General features: G+C 38.2%; 1 protein-coding gene across 4 annotated transcripts in view; it reads right to left on the bottom strand.

Moving 5' to 3' along the window:
• The window catches only part of SPIRE1 (spire type actin nucleation factor 1), a 136,306-nt gene that overhangs the window by 104,444 nt on the left and 12,273 nt on the right, over nt 1–19,589 (bottom strand). For all 4 annotated transcript variants that reach the window (XM_054057489.1, XM_054057490.1, XM_054057491.1 and 1 more), the window contains exon 2: nt 17,151–17,185. In XM_054057489.1, coding sequence (XP_053913464.1) covers nt 17,151–17,185 — 35 coding nt within the window. The remainder of the gene's footprint in view (nt 1–17,150; nt 17,186–19,589) is intronic.

A 19,589-nucleotide genomic window follows, 5' to 3' on the forward strand; every position in this document is an offset into this window, starting at 1 on the left:
GATTTGGTATTTACTGTATTTTTTGTTGGCCAAAGAATTTAAGCCTTTTCTGACTCACTAACAACGTAGACATGATGATTTCTCCTCTCAGAAGTTCACTTAGAACATTTCTTTCCTAACAGAATTTGTTATGAAACAACTGAAATGTTTGTTTTCACGCACAGGAATTTCTCTTGATCCCAAACAAGTCCCTGACCAAGCAAACAGGCACAATGATCCCAGTAATAATTTCAAATTATATTGTGACTTATTCACAATGGCCACATAAAGCAGATATTAAGGGTGAGAAGATGGCAAAACAGGGAGGTCATAGTCACTCCACTGGCTGGCTGGTGGCTCTTCTACAGATGCTGCCCCAGTCACCGTGTCATCTCCACTGGCTGGGGAGTGGATGCAGATGTAAAATACTGCAGCAAACCTGGAATTAATTTCTCGGAGACTGGGGCATGCCAACTCCTGTTGGCAGTCAGGGCATGGTACTGCATTGGGACAAACATAGCATGACTCCTCAGGATTTACTTTCATATCCCACTATAACTCTCTTGAGGCGATGAGTCACTACAGCTATGACTTTTCCAGATCATTCATAACTTTACTTTAACATCCTTTATACCCTGTAAACCTGTATACACATTTACATGTTAGCTGCCACTGCTGCACGAATAGAAAAGAAACACCTGTAGCCCCAGTTCCAAGGTTCAGCATCCATGTGTGACTATATTTCCTGTACTTTTTTTTTTTTTAATGCTGTGATCAGGGAAAGGAAACGTGCATCCTTATTTTTGAATGAATAAAAAACACATGAGGAAGCAACCATCTCCACAAGGAAGGCAAGTCAGGAGCAGAGGGTGACCACAACAGAGGCGGGGGCAGTGCCCTCACTGACCAGGGATGCAGCCCAGGTACCCAAACAGGAAAAGCAGAGCAGGTCTGATGACAGAAAGCAGGGTCAACCACACCATGACCACAGTGGCCCACAATCACCAAGAATGACTCCCAGTGATGAGGCAGAGTCTGAGGCTTGGCCAGGCTGGTTAGGACCAGCGAAGGATGCGTCTAGGCACAGAAAAGTTGCACTGCAGCTCAAAAGACAAAATGCTGAGCTTAAATGCTGCTCTTGAGGGAAAAGGAGGTATGCCTGCAACGATGCTTCTCATGGCTTTTTTCACAGCTGCCTGATCCAAGGCTACACCCACACCACAGCAAAACTGGCCCTGGGCATGTGCAGCCCACCTCTACCAGGGCTGTGGGCATAGGGATCTGGCACAGGGCACTGGGATTTGGTACCAGGAAATACCAAAGCACAAGGGGCAAAAGTGTATATTTTTCTATTAAATGTATGTGGCAACTACCAGAAAATAAAGTGTTACTGAAAAATCAGATGTCTGAAGTTAAGATCAAGAACAATCCAGTGTTCAGATACAATGTAAGATACTGAAATGTATATGGACTTGGAAAGTTAGTTTGCAAGAGAGCTACCTTGAACTTTATATTTATCTTGAGTTTTCCTGACCCACAAGACAAAATACTAGTCATGTTCTTCAGGAAGAGAAAAATCATCCTCAGATTTGGCAGTCTGCTTGCTACACTTGTTTCATAACCAATCATGAGACCAACTAACAAACCCATGTTGTTAGCCTTTTAATTAAATGAAGTCTATTATGTTTGGGAATCTCCTGGAAAAAAACTTGTAATAAAGTCACTGGTGGTTTTGTGTTAGAGAACAATAGCCTTTTTAAGCCAATATTGTTTATGAAACTAATACCAATTAGATCCATCAACAGTATCACATAAACAAGAGTTTCTTCTAAAAGAAAGGATACCAACAACTCTTGCAAGAATTACTGAAAATGAACATGTGCGCAGTTTTCACATCCACAAATCAGTCTTGGCTACCACATTACTCCAAATCCTGCACTGGCAGACCCACTGTGGGTAGCACAAGCTTCCCCAGCACACACACAGAAGTTGTAGTAGCAGTATCCTTGTCCCATTTGTACTTTGTCCATCGTATGGGCTTCTGCCTCTCTTTAAAGAAACTAAATTAGCCAACAACATGGGTCATTCCTTCCAGCTATCTGCCTTCCTACGCTCCCAGTGTCACACTGAGTCAGCTGGTTGTCTGCGTGGCCAGGGCAACGCTTCTGCCTCCTCCCTGAAACCTCCCTGCACTGTCTCTGACACCTCATCTCTGGATGCGAGGTCACTGTGGGCGTTCCAAGCTATTAAAATATTTCAGGACTCTCCCTCTCCTCTCTGAACCTGGAAAACAACCAAACTTTCTTTCCATTAAATACTTGAGAGAGGTTAATGCAGAAGAATAAATATGCAGATAAAATAATCCTGACTGAGAGCATTTGAGGAGCAATAAAAAAGATGGATTTACATACATAGATTTGGTCTTTTTTATATAAATTATTTCATTACAGCAACATGAACAAACAAATCACCAAAGTACTCCAAACAGCATATGTTTAGGCTAGTTTAACAAAATGAGCAGCTGAGAAAACATTATTAATATCTAGGAAATACATAAAAGCCTTCTCATTTTAGGACTGGATTATCTGTAGAGGCATAAGAATCACAGAATCATAGGATAGTTTGGGTTGGAAGGGACCTTAAAGATCATCCAGGTCCAACCCCCCTGCCATGGGCAGGGACACCTCCCACCAGACCAGGCTGCCCAATGCTCTATCCAACCTGGCCTTGGACACCTCCAGGGATGGGGCATCCACAGCTTCCCTGGGCAACCTGTGCCAGTGCCTCACCACTCTCATAGTGTATAAATTTCTCCTTATGTCTAGTCTAAATCTGCCCCTCTCCAGATTATACCCATTGCCTCTAGTCCTATCACTACAAGCCTTTTTAAAAAGTCTCTCCCCTGCTTTCTTGTAGCCCCTTCAAGGGCAAATGTTTTATAACACACGCTGCTTCTCGTTGAGTAGCTGTCCTATAAGAAATATAAAATAATCTCAGGTATGTAAAGTCTATACAAATAACCACTGGCAAACATGTCTCTAGATTTGAGACATCCACATGGAGAAAAAAAGGATGCATACAACAAAGTGAGAATGAACTCAGACACACAAAGAGCTCTTAGTTTATGCAGAAACTGTCCAGTCTCATGTGTCTAGAAAATTTCATCAGCAGCTTTACTGCAAGTAAACAGTGATACAATCTAAAACAGAAAATCAAATATATCTGTCTAATGACAATGAGTGACAAACAGTCTTTTTAAGATCATATGTTTAAATTTGAAACTGTCTACATTATGGTAATATGTGTAGTTTATTTTAAACATTACAATCCATAAGATTCATCAAGTAATGTCAAACTTTACGTAATGTTAGTTTCAGTGATCGGAAGTCTCTTCTAAAACTTGTGATCAGTCACAAGGCTCTATGACTCTTGAGATTATCATTTCACTTAAAGGGAAACTGTTTTTTTTCCCCCCAGATATTTACATATTCAGAATGAGCACACATCTACTACACTTTACTTAACAAAACACTACCAAGCCTCACTTTATTTTTAACTTGTGTAACACGTGCTAATTTGGTGTGATTTTACATGTCTGTAAATGAAATCATACAATTCCACTGCCAACAGGAAATGCCAGCATATCCCCTGTGCCTTCATTCTGTCTGCTATTTCACCAGGACAAAAATAAATATAAACACATCCATACAAACACACGTATGTGGTTTTGTTTCTAATGAGTGATAAAACACGAGCTTTGTAAATAATAAAAACCAACTCAGAATGATTTAGAAATTTTAAAGTTAGATTGTTTATCGAAAAATGATGTAAAATCGCTGGAATGAAAACCATGTCAGTCATTCCAAAAATTCTAGTGTGAGGTTATGTGCAGAAACTAAAAACGAATGGTTCATTACCATTGACCAGAGTTTCTCAAGCTCTATAACCCAAAGTTTCAGTACATGGGGCACAAAAGTTTGGAAAGTCTGTTTCTAGTGTTAACAGTATTCTGATAAAGAGCTCGTGCCTTTATCTTTCCTGTTGTGCTGCCACATCGATGCTCTGCTCTGAGCACAGACCTCCACGCCCTCAGTTATTTCTCAGTTTGCAATTCAAAGCAAGTGCTAGTGGGTTAAAGAGAATACCACAAATGTACCCACACCCGTGGATTAAGTTTTCAACTAACTACAGCCACGGTATGAATTACTTTTTCTATGTTTGGGTGGCCATCTGCATATGTGTTCTTCACAATGAGGGTCGTGAAACAAGGGTGTAGATTTCCCAGAGGTTATGGGGTCTCCCACCTTGGATGCAATCAAAACTTGACTAGACAATGTCCCTATAAAACCCATTTGACTTGAGGTTAGCATTGTCCAGCATGCTGGTTATCTGGTCCACCCCAGATGATCAGAGGTCCCTTCAAAGGTCTCTTCTAACTATATTATTCAATTCAATTACATTGTAACTTTATCCAATTTCAAGCCCTGTCCTGCAGATTTCATGTAATTAAAGAGCAGATTGCAGTAGTCTCAATAACACACAAGAATCCAGAGTTTGGTACAGTCCTTAGCAAACAGCATTTTTACCAGAGTTTTCAGCAATGTCATGCAGCTTAGTGAAGTTACAGAGCTCCTGGTGGCCACTCCAAACAAGTCAGTGCTGGAAACCTTCCCAAACTTAACACTAATACTAAGCTAAGGCTCTGATGGAATAAATGGAAATCAACAAAGCCAGCATGACCATAGCTCGTATAAATCAATCTTGGCACGACACATTACCTATGTCAAAAAGGATTTGAGCAGGGATGGCCAACTCCAACAGTTACTTCACAGTGGAGACAAATCTGGGAGATACCATGAAGGGCTTAGACTCGTGAATGTTAAAAGATAATATTTCACATTCAGAGTAAGCAGTAGAGTTCATAAACCTTGTGCATCCAGAAGAAAGACAAAGTAAATTGTCTGTACAGAAACACTTGGCAAAGGATCTTCAGTGTTTCCTCCTAAATAACGCTGTAGCTAAATAGGAAGACCAACTTCATAGAAAGACACACCAGTAAATATGTTTCCAAACGTACAAATTCAAAAGGTTATAGTGTTGTTTAGCATCTGGGGATACAGGAATCAGGTTGTTTAGCATCTTATGACCCAACAGTGTTCTCTGCAGGCTGGCAAAGGACAATGCTTGGGATTTTTTGACCCTAAAAATCCTGAAAGATATCCTTAAGTCAGTAACTGTAATGGAAGAAGCTGAGGAAACTGGAGACTTTGTGTAGTAATCACACTTCTAAAATGGACTGCAGCAGCATGAGTTATTTCTCCATCTCAGCGTCAAGAGGACACAGTGCTATGCAGCAGGACTCATGGAGGTCAGATGCCAAAACATGCAACAGACAGAAGGTACTAAGAGGGACAAAGCATCCGCAAGAGTCAATTGTCCATTCAGGATCCTGACTTACTGTAGCTGTTGGTGTTATCAGAGAGTGCAATGGAAGCAGATGCTAGGCTTACGGGAGTTAGAATTTAGCAGAACTTGTGGTTCAAGACAATCATTTGCTGTGTCCATTCATATCTGTTTCTTCTGCAGGTGAAATCCTGAGGACCCCCGTGATTTGCAGCCCATAGGGCCATGGCAGAAGTGGGTCAAGCCAGGGACAACAGCAGAATTAGCATGGAACACCAATGAGGCCAACATGGTCTAAAGAGCCACCCATCACCCTTACAAGGGGGATTTCTGCAGATGCAGGCTTTGCTCCCTGTTTGTGAGTCTTGAAACCCCTGACAACTCTATGCTTAGTTACTGGACCTCTTCTGACCAGCACAGATACTCAGACTGTGGGGGGATGACAAAAAGTGTGTTTTGAGGAGGTCCTTCTCCGGAAGTAGACTGCTGTCGACCAGAAATTTAAAGGGAAACAGAAAAAAAGGCAGAGCAGGATCCTCATTGACTGAGGAGATAAAGAGCTCTGGCACCACGAGGTGATAGGCACGGTAATTATAAGATAATTATTTTAAGGGAGAAAAGGATATAAAAGAGTAGAAATGAGTCAAGATCATTCCACACAATGAATCATGAAAACATACACTCAGAAAAGAACACATCCATAATACACAGTTCCTGTTGTGCTCAGTGATTCAGAGGGAGGGACATGATCTTAACTAGATCTTAACTAGTTAAGATCTTAACTATGATCTTAACTAGATCTCCTCTACATCACAGGCAGCCACGACAGAGCAGCTTGGATGAGCACTCTACGAATCTCCTGGTCTCATGTGTCGGTGCTGCACAATAACACAGGTCCTGAATGTACACGGGAACTACCATTGAGACAGAAAGAATAATTTCTCATTCAAATTTATATACCAATGCAAATGTAATTACATGTGTCATTGCTTTGGAGATGAGATTGGGACTGTGAAAACACCCTTTTTGAGGAAAACAATCCTCTGTTTTGTAGTTTCTCTACAACTGGTGTTAGAAGAGCTTTTTATTTCGAAGTCTAACAATTCTCAGTTTCACTGCATCAAAGCCACAGAGGTTGTAACTACCTTAAAACCTGAAGCAGCTGATTTTCTTTGTTCCTACAGCCATTAATGAGGGAAAAAGCATAGCAATCAACAATCTTGCATCTACTATTCATAAAGCTTTTTGAAAACTCGCTTTCACAGTCACTTTGTAAAATCTGTAATAGGTCAGGTCAAACAAAAAACCCCAGTGTCACACAAATTCAGTCACCTTTGGTGAACAGCATCTTTTAGTTATACACAACAAAAATACAAATACAATTGTCTGTTTATAACATTCAGGTTTCTATGTCATGTCAGGAAATGCAAGACAGCATCTATGTTTATCTGCTGCTGCGCCGACTGTCTGGTAAAATCCATCTATCTAGATATTCACACAGACATAAGGTCAAAGAACCAAGATCTTCAGACATATACACAAGCCACCTTTTTCAAAAACAAAAGGATGAGCCACTGACAGGAAAGTCCTTGGAATCTCATTAATTTGACATTTGGTGTTTCAATATGACATCTGAAATGCTAGAATAATACCAAAACGCTGTGTTGCACAGTAAATCCACAGTGAGGTTCAAGCCGGTTTTAATGATTATGTCTTCCTTCATGACATGGGTGTGCTGAAAAATGATAACAGTCCTCTGAAGCAGATTCTGTGAAAGGAAATTCTATTTTTAGGACCACTAACTTGCTCACTTCTAACAGATTTAAATTCTCTGTGCTACCACTTATTATTAGAGTATTACCACGCTGTGAAGCCAAACCTTATTTCATCCACTTTTTAATGACAATGCACCTAATTTGTTTCACTGCCTTTCCAAATGCTACAGTAAAGAGAGGTTTCCTTATTCTGTATTAGTTTTTGATGCCTCTTTCCCTTATTTCTGGAATAGTTTCCCCTTTTCTCATACCCAAATACGACTCCAACTTGAAATTCCCCCAAGTTCACTTTTTTCTTCTTTAAAACTGTTCAATTTTGATTTTTCCTCAAACATTCTACATCAGTTTTGAAGTGTTTTCTCTGTCTGAAATGTACACCAGAAATTTAGGGGTAAGTTCGTCTTATGTGTAAGAACAAAGCTCAGTTTAACAACCGTCAGCAACTGAACAATAGACAGTAGTCTGCTTTTCCACTAGCATGGCAACACCTACGTGTATAACCCTGAAAGACAGGAGATTAATTTTGAAAGGGAATGAGTTTCTACTTCTACAGAATTTTAAAGTATTTCAGAAATCTACACAGAAGAAAAGGGACAGATTAGCCTGAAAGTAAATTCTTAGTATCTTGATGAAATGTCTTTCAAGGAAATTAGTATTTTTTTGGCAGTAAAGTAACGGGTTTGTTATTTTGGATAGTATTTAAAATTTGAAGTGAGATATTTGTTTCTGTGATTAAGGTTTAAATCATCTAGATTCTCTGCTGGCTCTGCCATGCGGCCCAAATGTCACACTGGGCGATTTGCCTCATGTCTTGAAACTTATTTTTTCCTTCTGTAAAATGAGAACAGCATTTATTTTCTCCCACCAAACATTCATCTTGTGTACTTTACTGTCCATATAATTAAGTCACTGGCGCAACTCACAGAACCTCAAGTTCTTCACACACCTCATTTACTGCTGGTCTGGTTTTTAAACTGTGAAGTCTGCTACTATATTTGCATATATAACTCGCATAACAAGACACAGAAGTCAACTGAGAGTTGCAAGAAGACAACACTCCAGGAAACTGGGACTCCAGGGACTCCAAAAGTTAAAGACCTTAACTTTTAAACAAATATTTTCTTTGTGTGAGAGAATGAAGCACTTAAAATTAAAAAGTAATTTTGCTATAATTCTTCTAAATAGGTGGTAAAACTCCATTAAAATGGCATGTTTTTCTCCCTTTCTCTCATTTAACTGCTCTCAACTAAGTTTTTCATAATAACTTTTTATTTAGCATCTAGTAATGACTCTGAAACATGAAAAACAAATTGTATTCCAATACATCTTCCTAGTGCCAATGCCTTAAAAACAGGCATAAACACGCAGCTGACTCTCCAGGAGCATGCAGCGTTACTGTTCAAATGTCCTTTAAACTATTTGAGAAAACCATCAGACTCTGCATAAAGAAAACCAGGTTCAGCACTAGCTCCGTCTACCAGATCTGAATAAAAAGTTAATTAAGAGCTGACAAAGATAGAGGCAAAATTTTGAATAAAAGCACATTACAATGAAGAGTTTGGTTATTAAATAAAGCCATATCTGAAGTTCTCAAGTATACTAAGTTGGACAACAAAAGGTAAAAGTATCAAGAAAAAGTAACCCTGGATGTTATGAACACATATTGGCCAACAAAGTTCATTAAGAACGTTATTTCTGTTAGTGTATAAGCAGATTTAAAAAAGAAGAAAAGCGAAAAGAACTGTTTTCTGCATGCCTTACTAGTTGTAGGTTTAAACCAAACTCCAATAGCAAACAACACAGAGTTCTAAACAGGAGCAGCCCTTCGGAAAGTTACAAGGTAAAAAGGTGGCAAAGGACCAGAGACCACGAATTACTTCACTGTTTTCGTGCAGTTTCAACTGTATTTATTTTCCTCTGTGCTCAGTTAAATGAAGCATTTGTGGAAGACCTAGCAATTGCATGGAGCTTTCACTCCGAAAATAAAAGTGAAATATTCAAATATCCAAGCACAAGCAACATGCTCAGAAAAACAAATGTAATCTGACATGCTACAAAGTACTGATGCACTTTTAAAGGAAAGTACTGATTCAGGATCACCAAATGGTGAAGGAGTTAGAAATACCTAGTTTGGAAGAATACACATGCATTTTTCTGATCTATATGTTCTTGAAACATTTGTAAGAGCTTTGCTCCAAAGCAAACAGAACAAGCTGCACAAGGAATGACACATCTTCCTAAATGAACAGACCAGATGGAGCAACCTGTTTACTTTACCTACAATACCAAGAAGAAGATAGTCTGAAGGTGCAGGCCAGAAGTGAAAAGCAACATATTACAGTCCCAAACACACAATGCAGCCAAAGAAGAGCCTTTCAAAAAACATGATTCACAAGAAAAGAGTAGGTGGCATGCAGTATGCATTAGCCAAGACAACCCAACAAAAAAAAAAACGCAAAACCACAATGCCTGAATTATCATCTTGGCAACAGAGAGGAGAAGGGTGCTTTTAGCAGACGGCAATTAAAGATTTGGCAAGCATCTGGAGGAAAGAAGAGAGTGTGAGTCAAAGATAACATTAATATCACAAGTCTGGATAACAGAGAAAGATAAAGACAGCATGAGAAATACATAACAGAGAAACAGCAGAGAATTCAGGTAGCAATACAGCATCCACTGGGACCAAGAGGAAAAACAAGCAGAACTGCAGGGAGCTGTGAAAGAACACATCTGGAGCAGAGAGTCAGCTCTGCAACGCTAAGAGTCATCAAATATTGGGCAGAGGCAGTAACACACACCCACAAAAGCGGATGATTAACTTTCTGGTTAGGGTGAAACAGAAATAAAGGAAGTTAATGAATGAACTATAAAGAATTTGGAAAGAAAACAGGAAAGGGAGGCTTGGAAGTAAAGGTACGATACTTTACTGAAAAACAGTGGCAGGAGGCTTGGACAAGGACGCTTCAGGCTTAGGGATGAATACGTGGAAGAGAAAAACTCGGTTTAACAGAATACCCCTACCTTCTTAAATGAAGCAGGTGTTAATCCACTAAGTGTGAACAGCTTGCCTTGTCCTAGTTAATTATTTAACGTCCACTTCTTGCTGAGGGTGAAGTACTAAAAGCATTACAGGTGCTTCATAATTACTACTGGTTAATAGAAGAAAAGGACATGATGAAACACATATAGAGTTCATTCACCCCTCTGCTTTATCTGTATGTTTACTTTACCCTCTGTATTCCCCTTTGGGAAATAAAAGTATTTTACTTCACATGCTACAGCACACAGCAACACTGAATGATAATCAAAGAGTTCTGCACTGAGCATCTTTTAGAGACTTTCCCTCGTGCCATTATGGTGAGATCTTGGAGCTTGCTTTGTTTTCCCATGATTGACATTACAAACATGTAAGTGGCAGACAAAATTAAACAGTTTACTATGAAAATGTTCACACTGGTAGGTCACAGGGAGCACAGAAACTTACCAGTTGCTAAAAAGTTCGCTTTGGAACAAAAGCTGAAATGAGTTGCACTGTGTCAAGTCAGACAAAAGAAAGTGCAAAACTAACAAAAACTCCTTTTTGCCTCAGTGAGCCCCAAGACCAATGCAGTCCCCTCTTTGCCAAAGAAAGCATGCAGCACTGCACACTCTCACGACTCAACTGCAAATCTTGCTCTGTTTAATGTCTCAGCTTCTCAGGTCAAGTGATTTAGATAAAAAGCTACAAGTTGCTGTTCATGTGGAGAAAAATATTCAGTCACAGAATTGCAGAGAAAAAAAATGTATCTGAATATGTATTAACCCAAACCTAGAAACTAACCTATTCTTTCCAATAGTTTGTTTTTTGCTGAACTCCCTGTGTGCTAGAAGCAGTCTTGTGATTTTTGAAGGCTCAAAGACAATGTTACTGGGAATTTCTGAGCTGGCCACCGTGATGCTGCCCTGTTATTCACTGCAAACATATCTGACTAAAATTCCCATTAAGCTTTACTCTTCATATTTTCCCTGAGTAACCTTTAGAAATCCCATGAGGTGACACCACATTCCTCCTCCCTTCTCTTGCAACAACTGAAGCTTCTGCACGTTCACAACCAGAGGACAGCAGCTCTTCTGGCTCACAGCAGAGTCAAGACAGCAGAAGGCGGCAAGAAATACTAAACCACACTGGCTGCTTGTTCATAAAAATTCCACACGTTGATCTGCAATAGGTCAGCTAAAGCTGCATTTTAAAAAAGCCTTTTGTAATATTATTTTCCCAAGTATAAATTGCTGGGTGTTCTACACATGTAAAGTGGCTAACACGAATTTATATGTGAAAACATGATCTATTTCACACATGAATGGTTTAGATGAACTGGATCAATATTTCTAAGCACGTTCAAAGCAGGGATGTTGGAATGACTCCAATAGCAATGTAAGCTATCACTGAAAAGAAGAGCATAGATGTTGTTAAACTAAGTAGGTGGAAGCACTCTGGATTCACCTCACTCAAAAGTAACTTATTTTTCTTGCTTTAAATCCTACATATTTTAAAAATAAACTTACCGATATTATTAGTTTCATCTTTAAATCTTTGCCTCATTTTCTTAATGGTTCAATTTAAAACAAAATTTGCTTTTAAATTATAAGTTGGGAAACCGGTACTTAGTAACTAAACTGCTGAAAAGAAATTAAGTGTTTAGGTCCCTTGAGTTCCTGTTTTCCTTGACCACTGACCAAATTCAAAACCTGATGAACAAGCAGTCAGGTTACTTAGGTTAAAATTAGCCTAATCCAGTAGTGCGAGTAACAGCTGAAACAGTGCTGCTTAGACAGTCAAGGGCCTTTGTGTTACAGTCAGAGAGAACAACCTAACCCAGCCACCAAGAAGTAAAAAAAGGTTAGACATAAGGAACACACACACACACAAAAGGTCTATTTCAGCAGCTTTCTCTCTTAAGGTGATTTAATGATCTAATTGGACCACAACATTTTACCAGGGAAAAAAATGGATGTTTTTCTGCACAGAACACCAGTAATACCCACTTAAGTCAGATGAAGTTACTGCAGTGGTAGAACTACAATATCAAAAGTAGAACATCTGGAAGGAAAAATGCAGTACAAAATGAATGCAATATTATATTCAGATACTTAACCAGCTCAAAGTGCTCCTTGCTCTCCTAAAAAAAAGTCTGTGCTGAAGTTTGAGTTCCCTTGGCTTCCCGAAAATCAAACCACCCACTGAGTCTATTCAGTATTCCAACTTCAGCACTGCAAGTGTAAATGCTGCGTGGATTGAAGTGGTGAAGGGAAAGAATGGCTGTAAACAACAGGAAATCTTCAGAGATTCAGCTTCTTTGTATGCTTTTTGCCTGTTATTTAACTTACATTTTATGCACTTAACCCTCCTCACCTGTAAATCTGCTGCATGCTTTTTACGCTGTGGATGTTAGACTTCTGCGTGAAGAGATATTCAGGAATGGAAGGTTTGAGTTGGTTTATCTCCTACATATATCAAAAAGCCAACACTACCGGGTCAAAATTGCCACTGAAATTGAACTTACTAAAGTATTTTGCCGCAATTTCTGAATTACTTCAGGCAAAATCCACCAAGAAGTAACAAAGAGTTCCCTCCAAGCAATCATTCTAGGAACAGTTATCTGGTTTCTATTCATGCCCAGAAAGCATACCCCTTGTTTGGATCATGTTTTCACAATTAACTCTTTGGTACAAAAGGCAGGAAAACACAGCATCTGTAACAAAAAATTCACAACTAGAAGACTTCATAGAAAAACAACGTCATGCGAGCTCAGAAGCCTTTAAGGGATTTAGCAGACCAGAAGTGTAGTTATAACTTTTGTAGCTTAAAATTTATTTTCAATAACAAGCAAAAAGCCAAACCAAACCAAAAAAAAATCCTGTCAGAAGACCAAGGCTGAAGTCTGCCTCTGGGCTCTTCCCCAGCTGATTGAAAGGTTTACCAGTGGCATCACTGGAATGATGGTTTCATCATACATCCTGCATGACTTTAAGGCATGTGGATTATTAAAGTCACATCATACTACAGTGCAAAATCACAAAGCCTTTACAAGAAACAGTTGATTTCTCTTAGAGACTCTGGACAGATGGCAAGATTTGACTATCACTAAATCAGCTTAGTCAAATGCTTTATTAGTCCTCCAGTCCAATATTCCCTGCGTATTCCTAATGAAACTCCAGAATGAAAAGGGCAATGTGCCAAGCTTATAGCAAGTAAACAACAGAAATCCATTTTCCTCCAAGATCAACCTCCTCCCGATGTGCTGCTGTAAATGCTTATAAAAATTACAAAAAAAAAAAAACTTCTCTTGAAAAGGCAGCTCACTGCAAACCACAGAAGATCAAAACCTAAATTCAACCTTTTTTGTGTGTTTACTATTTAATCAAGTGTCTGTTAAGTTGTTTCTTTGTGACTATGAAGTAATTTAGGAAAACCAGGAGGTCAGACTTACTGCCACAGAACCACCACATCAATGAAGAAGCATAATGGGCTTTCAGGTATCTACAATAACAGTTCCCTCAAGGGCTGGACGTGCAGCTTCTCTTTAACATAATTCCATCAGCAAGGGATGAGCGTTTCACTTATCAGAAGTGGCACATAATGCTCAAGCACGACTTAATGCTCACAGGAAAAGATGCATGATTCTACTTAGATTTCTACAAGGCAATCCTGAGTCCCTGTTAAATCTCCTCTTAACGGCACATGGAATCAAAAACTTCCATAGAATTACCAGATCTTTAACCAAGTACTCATATAGAATTTTAGTTTTTCAATGTGTAATCAAAACTTATTTTGATGGAAGACAAACTCAGACATATTTACTAAGAGAAAGGACGCTCAAAATCATTTTTGCCTGTCCTCCTTGCAGTGACATTTTTTCTGCCTTGTCACTGTAAAGTTAATGCTCAGAAAGTAGAATTAAGTGATTAACATTGGGCACAAGGACTGTTTGCTGCAGCAATTACCCCTCAATCAGAATTCTCCTTTTGTTTATATTCAACATGGATAAAAAAGTCGATATTAGTATATGCTAAATACACCCATTTTACATTGCCTGAATTTTGAGTGGGTAGCATTTTAATATAGGTGTGGCATTACTTTCAGTGCAAAATTATGACAGCTTTTGAAATCTTAACATTCTGTGCTATTAAATACATGCTCCTGTTTTCATGAGCACGAAAAAGGTAGTTCATTTTCTTTGTGTCAATACAATGAACTAACAAGTATACTTGTATTTGTACCAAACCCAGCCAACACAGTATGCTTATAACCTATGTGTTTATTTCCCTACAGTATTATCTGAAATATAGTTAATATTTCAAGTTCCCAGTAAAAAGGTTAAAACAATGCAATTTTAGGTCCTTAAATGAGTACTGTGATTTCCACTGTATGCTCAGATTTTTAATAATTAGATAACTATAACTGATAGCTCATGAATACAATTTTCATACAGAGCACACAAAGTGTCCCTAAAACATTTCTACAACTGATTGATTTTGTGATTTCACATGAGCTGAATGGTGTTGAACAATTTATTCACCATTGTTTGGGATAGGCTATTTAATTCATTTCCGACCTTTAAAAAAAAGGTGAGAGGTTGCATATATCTTTATATTAGTATACATACTGGTTAGCTACACTAATGATACACAACAAGCTTGTGCTCAGCTAGGTGGGTCTTTGCAAACACACAGCAATTAAACCCTCCTACATATGAATCACTTAGCATTCACAGAATACTTTCTATGTGAGTACTAAATGTTTACAAATGAGGCTGGCGTATTTTATATAATCTTTACCATCTCAGTTGAGATGATTAAGGAGCATTATCATTATGTACATAACAGAGTCACAGGCAGATGCAGATTAAGCAAGGTCACCCTACTCCTTGCTCCCATCTTCCCATTATGGCATTGGCACTTGGACTCTGAACTTCACACACCACTCATATTGGCAGCCCGAAATAAATGGTGCATTGATTCAAGACACTTCACATGTTCTGCAAAACTTTACGATTGTTATTAGTTATTATTTTAAGAAGTTTCCCATACATTCTAATACATTCAGTCAGGCCACACTCATCCACACGGATCAAAAAAGTGAAATGGGCTGTCTCTGCTGAATTCCTAGTTCTGAAAAATACAAATATCATCAACTCCAACTCTAAAGCTGCAGCCCTAAAGGAATTTTGGAGGAGAAAAAAAGCCACTGACTCCTTCAAAACCTTCTTCAAAACGACAAAGGTAACAGTCATTATGCTAATCTTCACAGTGCTGTTTATTAGAGACAATTTAAAATGAAGCCTCTGCCTCATGGGAAATTCTAATATGGTTTTCTTTCCAACTATCAAAAAATAATTATTTTAAAAAGATCAAAATTAAAAGACTCTGCTCCTTTGGAAGATGAAGTATAACATATCCAGCTGACTCTCACTAGACATTTTCATTTGAAACAAAAGCACTATTACTTTCCCAAAATGAAATAGTTTATGTTTTGTTAAAAATATTTTAACAGAGGTTAATTATTATGTGTATTTTTAGTTTTAGGGGCTTTTATTACCTTCTGATAAAAAACACAAAGCACAATTGTTGACAATATTTAGTATGCAAAGCAAACGACACACTAGATTATCATTTATACATAATGTCCTAGATTTATCACTGAGATTTTACGAACGCTAAAACAAAACCAGGATGCATTTGCTTAAACTGAACACAATAAGAAACAAAATGTGCCTACTCACAATTTCTGTACTTCTATTAGTTAGGAAAGACTCCTTACATTGCAGAAAGAACATTTCCTTTTTTTATTGTTACTAATACTCGCAAAAATCTGTATGGCGTTAGCATTTTACCACTTGTAGTTGAATTAGCTGGCCTTTAATTTTGTCTTGAAATCAGCCATTTTCATTCACAATTTATACATATAAACCATTCAGTAACAGCTGTTTGTCACCTTCATATATATTATTGATGAGAAAACAGACAATCCGCCAATTAAGATGCACACACTTGCCCCATCTCCAGGCTCAGCCCGAGGAACTGATGGAACAGTTGAAGTAAAAACTCAGTTTTACATTTCAAAGAAAGTTCAAAGGCTGTGAGAAAAGACTGCCCTGCAAAGGACACGGGAATTATATTTATTGCTGGAAAAGTCCATTTATGCAGTAGGCTGTATTATTTACTCCATATGATACTGAAAATTATACTGAGTCCACATCTTGTTCAACAAGACCTTCTACTTAGTTTTCCTTTCAGTCTTGGATTAAAATTATGCATCTGGCAAAATGATAGTTTGAACATTCTTGGAACACTAGTCACAGCTTAGCATCAAAGACACAGAGGCAAATAAAGATCAAGATATAAATCAAGCAGATTTAACCAGATTCATGTTTCTGTTGCTACTCCAGCAACAGAATATTTCTTGGGCCTCAAAATATCGCCAAGCGATAAATTAAAGGAAATATTAACAGTATCTGAAATTGGAATGTCTTTAGATGGATGAGCAACCTTGAGATCACCTGTCTTCTCTGCTTCCATCCAAATTCTTGGGTTGTCAAAAATCACATTCTATAAAAACTATGTGTTTATCCCACAACCTACTGGTCGGTTCTAAAGAATTTGGATAATTTATTCAACAGAAATTATCTACAATAAAATATTCTGCTAAAATTAAGTATTTTAAAAGAAGTTAATATCAAACGAGATTATGTTGGCTGCATAACGTATCTCTAACCTTGTGTTTGAAAATCCACATCTCCTTTCTTTCCTCTGTTGCTGAATGTGAGCCTAAATAACCCATGTTAAGACACATTTATGCAGCTACTAATTAAAGTCATAAATACAATACACAGTTGTGCTACAACTTTGCAATGGTAACTCCACGCTATAAACATACCATACTTACATTATAAGTTAATGAAAAAGAACCGAACTATAACAGTACAAGCAGGGAACATAAAATACTTCTCTTACCTCCATTTCTGTGCAGTGTAAACGGCCCGATTTATCTGTAATTGAAAAAAAAAAAAAAAAAGGTTTTCAGATTAAGTAAAACACAATGGACAAATAAAAAATAAAAACTTAAATAACAACTTTTTTTTGAGTAATTGCCAAATATTCTTTGCTTTGCTTTAATCATACATTTCAATAATATTTCTATTATATATGCATCACAGAATTAACAAGGAGGCGGTGGCCCTGTCCTCTTTATTGGGATCCTTCACAATATTCCCTTTTAAAAAGATGTGTCTTTAATGCCTGGCTTCATTATTTAAATTGTGTGACTGATGTTTGGCCATGGAGGGAACATGAAAACATGTCAGCTTAAATTAAGCAGCAGAAAATAATTATTTCAATAGAAAAAAACCAACATTAATTCATAAACCAGGGAAAAGCCACTGTTTCATCTAATACTTCTAGGATATCAAAGAAATCAACAAAACCAAGACGTTCAAGCAAATTAAAGTTGAAGCATTACTGTAATATTTTTTAAGTTCCTCCTGTCAATTTTTGCATTTCCTTCAAGTTCAGAAACATTACTTTGGAATATAATACGTAAAAATTAAGTTTCTGAATTCTTTCATCAAACTGAAATCTCTATTTTCTCAGAGACAAAACACCTCGGTATAAAAGTGTAAGTGGCTTGACAGCTTACCAAAAACAAGGCTGAACTTTCACAGCATTTTAGGAAGGTACCATTTCAGTAAAAGCAGCAAGTTTATATTTTCGTATTAATAATTCATATCAAAGTAAATCTGACAGGATGGTTTTCTGCTGGAAAAAAATATATGCAAGAAGGCCAAGTATTCCACAGAAATATATCTGTTTTGCAGGGAAGCTACCTAAAACTTTAATTTCAAAACACAACGATACCGAATTTTACTCTTTTTGTCCTTGGATTTTGGCTGCATTCCACTCTCACTGCCAGTTTACAATTTGCAACTTGGAGCCTGACAGCTCTCAACCTGGGAAATGCCTGACAGGATTCCGAGTCCCTAATGTACCCAAAAAAACAGACCGGCACGCGTTCACCCCACTGCGTGTACACTGAGAGCACATGTTCCAGGTGATGGTTGCTGAACACCACCCAGAGTGGTCAAAGGATTTACTGCAATACAGACAAAAAGCCTGACATTTGTTGCCGTAACTGGGAAGACTGTTGTATCGGATCGCCTGGAAAAGCCAAGGAAGGTCAAACAACTACCTAGCACAACGTTTGCCCAGAGGAATCATCATGCTGACTTTGTATTTTACATTCGAACAGCTGGCAAAACTGTCGACACGAAGCAAGAGTCACCTGCACAGAAAAGAATATTCATTCCACATATTGAGTTGTTCACCTTGAAACTAAAGGTTAAACACAACTCGAATGAGCAAGGCACATCCACCTAACAGAGTGAAAGTTGTTTACCTTCCTCTTGAACTGCTGCCAATGCAAGCTGGATGCTTAGCACTGGTGCCAGGCTTCAAAATGAAGAACAGAAGAGTGACCTAAACCAGCAGCTTCTGCACCACGTATCGTTGTTTGAAAAGGACTGGTGATTCTAGCCAGTTCTCTTCAGGAGCCACATAAGACGGGTTTTTTTGTGTTTAAAATGGTAACATTCACGTGACTGTTATAAATGGAAGAAATCTACTGAGTTTTTTTTAATTGTCATAAGATTATTATCACACTTATGAATATTAGGGGCTATTTCTGTGAAATTCAGATGACAGATGACCAATGTTATCTCCTTGACACAAAACTAATTTACAGAAATGTAGTCAAGATGGGAAAAAAATGTGTGCTGCCTTCTTTTGGAAAAAAAAACACTATTCTTTTTTAAATTACTTCAGGGAAAAAAGCAGCGATTTTAAGCCTATAGCAATGCAATGGCATATAGAAGGCCACCAATGTTCGCAACCACTGATAATTTAAAATATCTTGACTTGTATCTCCTATGGTCTAACAGAACAGGAGTCAAAACTATCTACTAGATCCTCTCAGTAGCACAAAGCACTCACTGCTACACCTTATACCAATCAGAGATCCTGCAAAGTCCTTTTAACAGAAGTCCTAACCACATCCTGAAACGCAAAACCAGATCAGCCCAGACAAAAACGAGTAAAGGAAAAGGCTGAGAGAGCTGGGGTTGTTCAGCCTAGAAAATAAAAGGCTCCTGGGAGACCTTAGAGCAGCCTCCCAGGACTTAAAGGAGGCCTGCAGGAAAGGTGGGGAGGGGATCTTTATCAGGGAGTGCAGCGACAGGACAAGGGGGAACGCTTTTAAGCTGAAAGACGAGAGATTTGGATTAGAGATCAGGAAGAAATGTTTTCCTGCAAGAGTGCTGAGGCACTGTAACAGGTTATTTAGAGAAGTTGTGGATGCTCCATTCCTGGAGGTGTTCAAGGCCAGGATGGATGAGGCTTTGA

This window comes from Cuculus canorus, chromosome 2, assembly GCF_017976375.1.
Source record: "Cuculus canorus isolate bCucCan1 chromosome 2, bCucCan1.pri, whole genome shotgun sequence".
Lineage (NCBI taxonomy): Eukaryota > Metazoa > Chordata > Aves > Cuculiformes > Cuculidae > Cuculus > Cuculus canorus.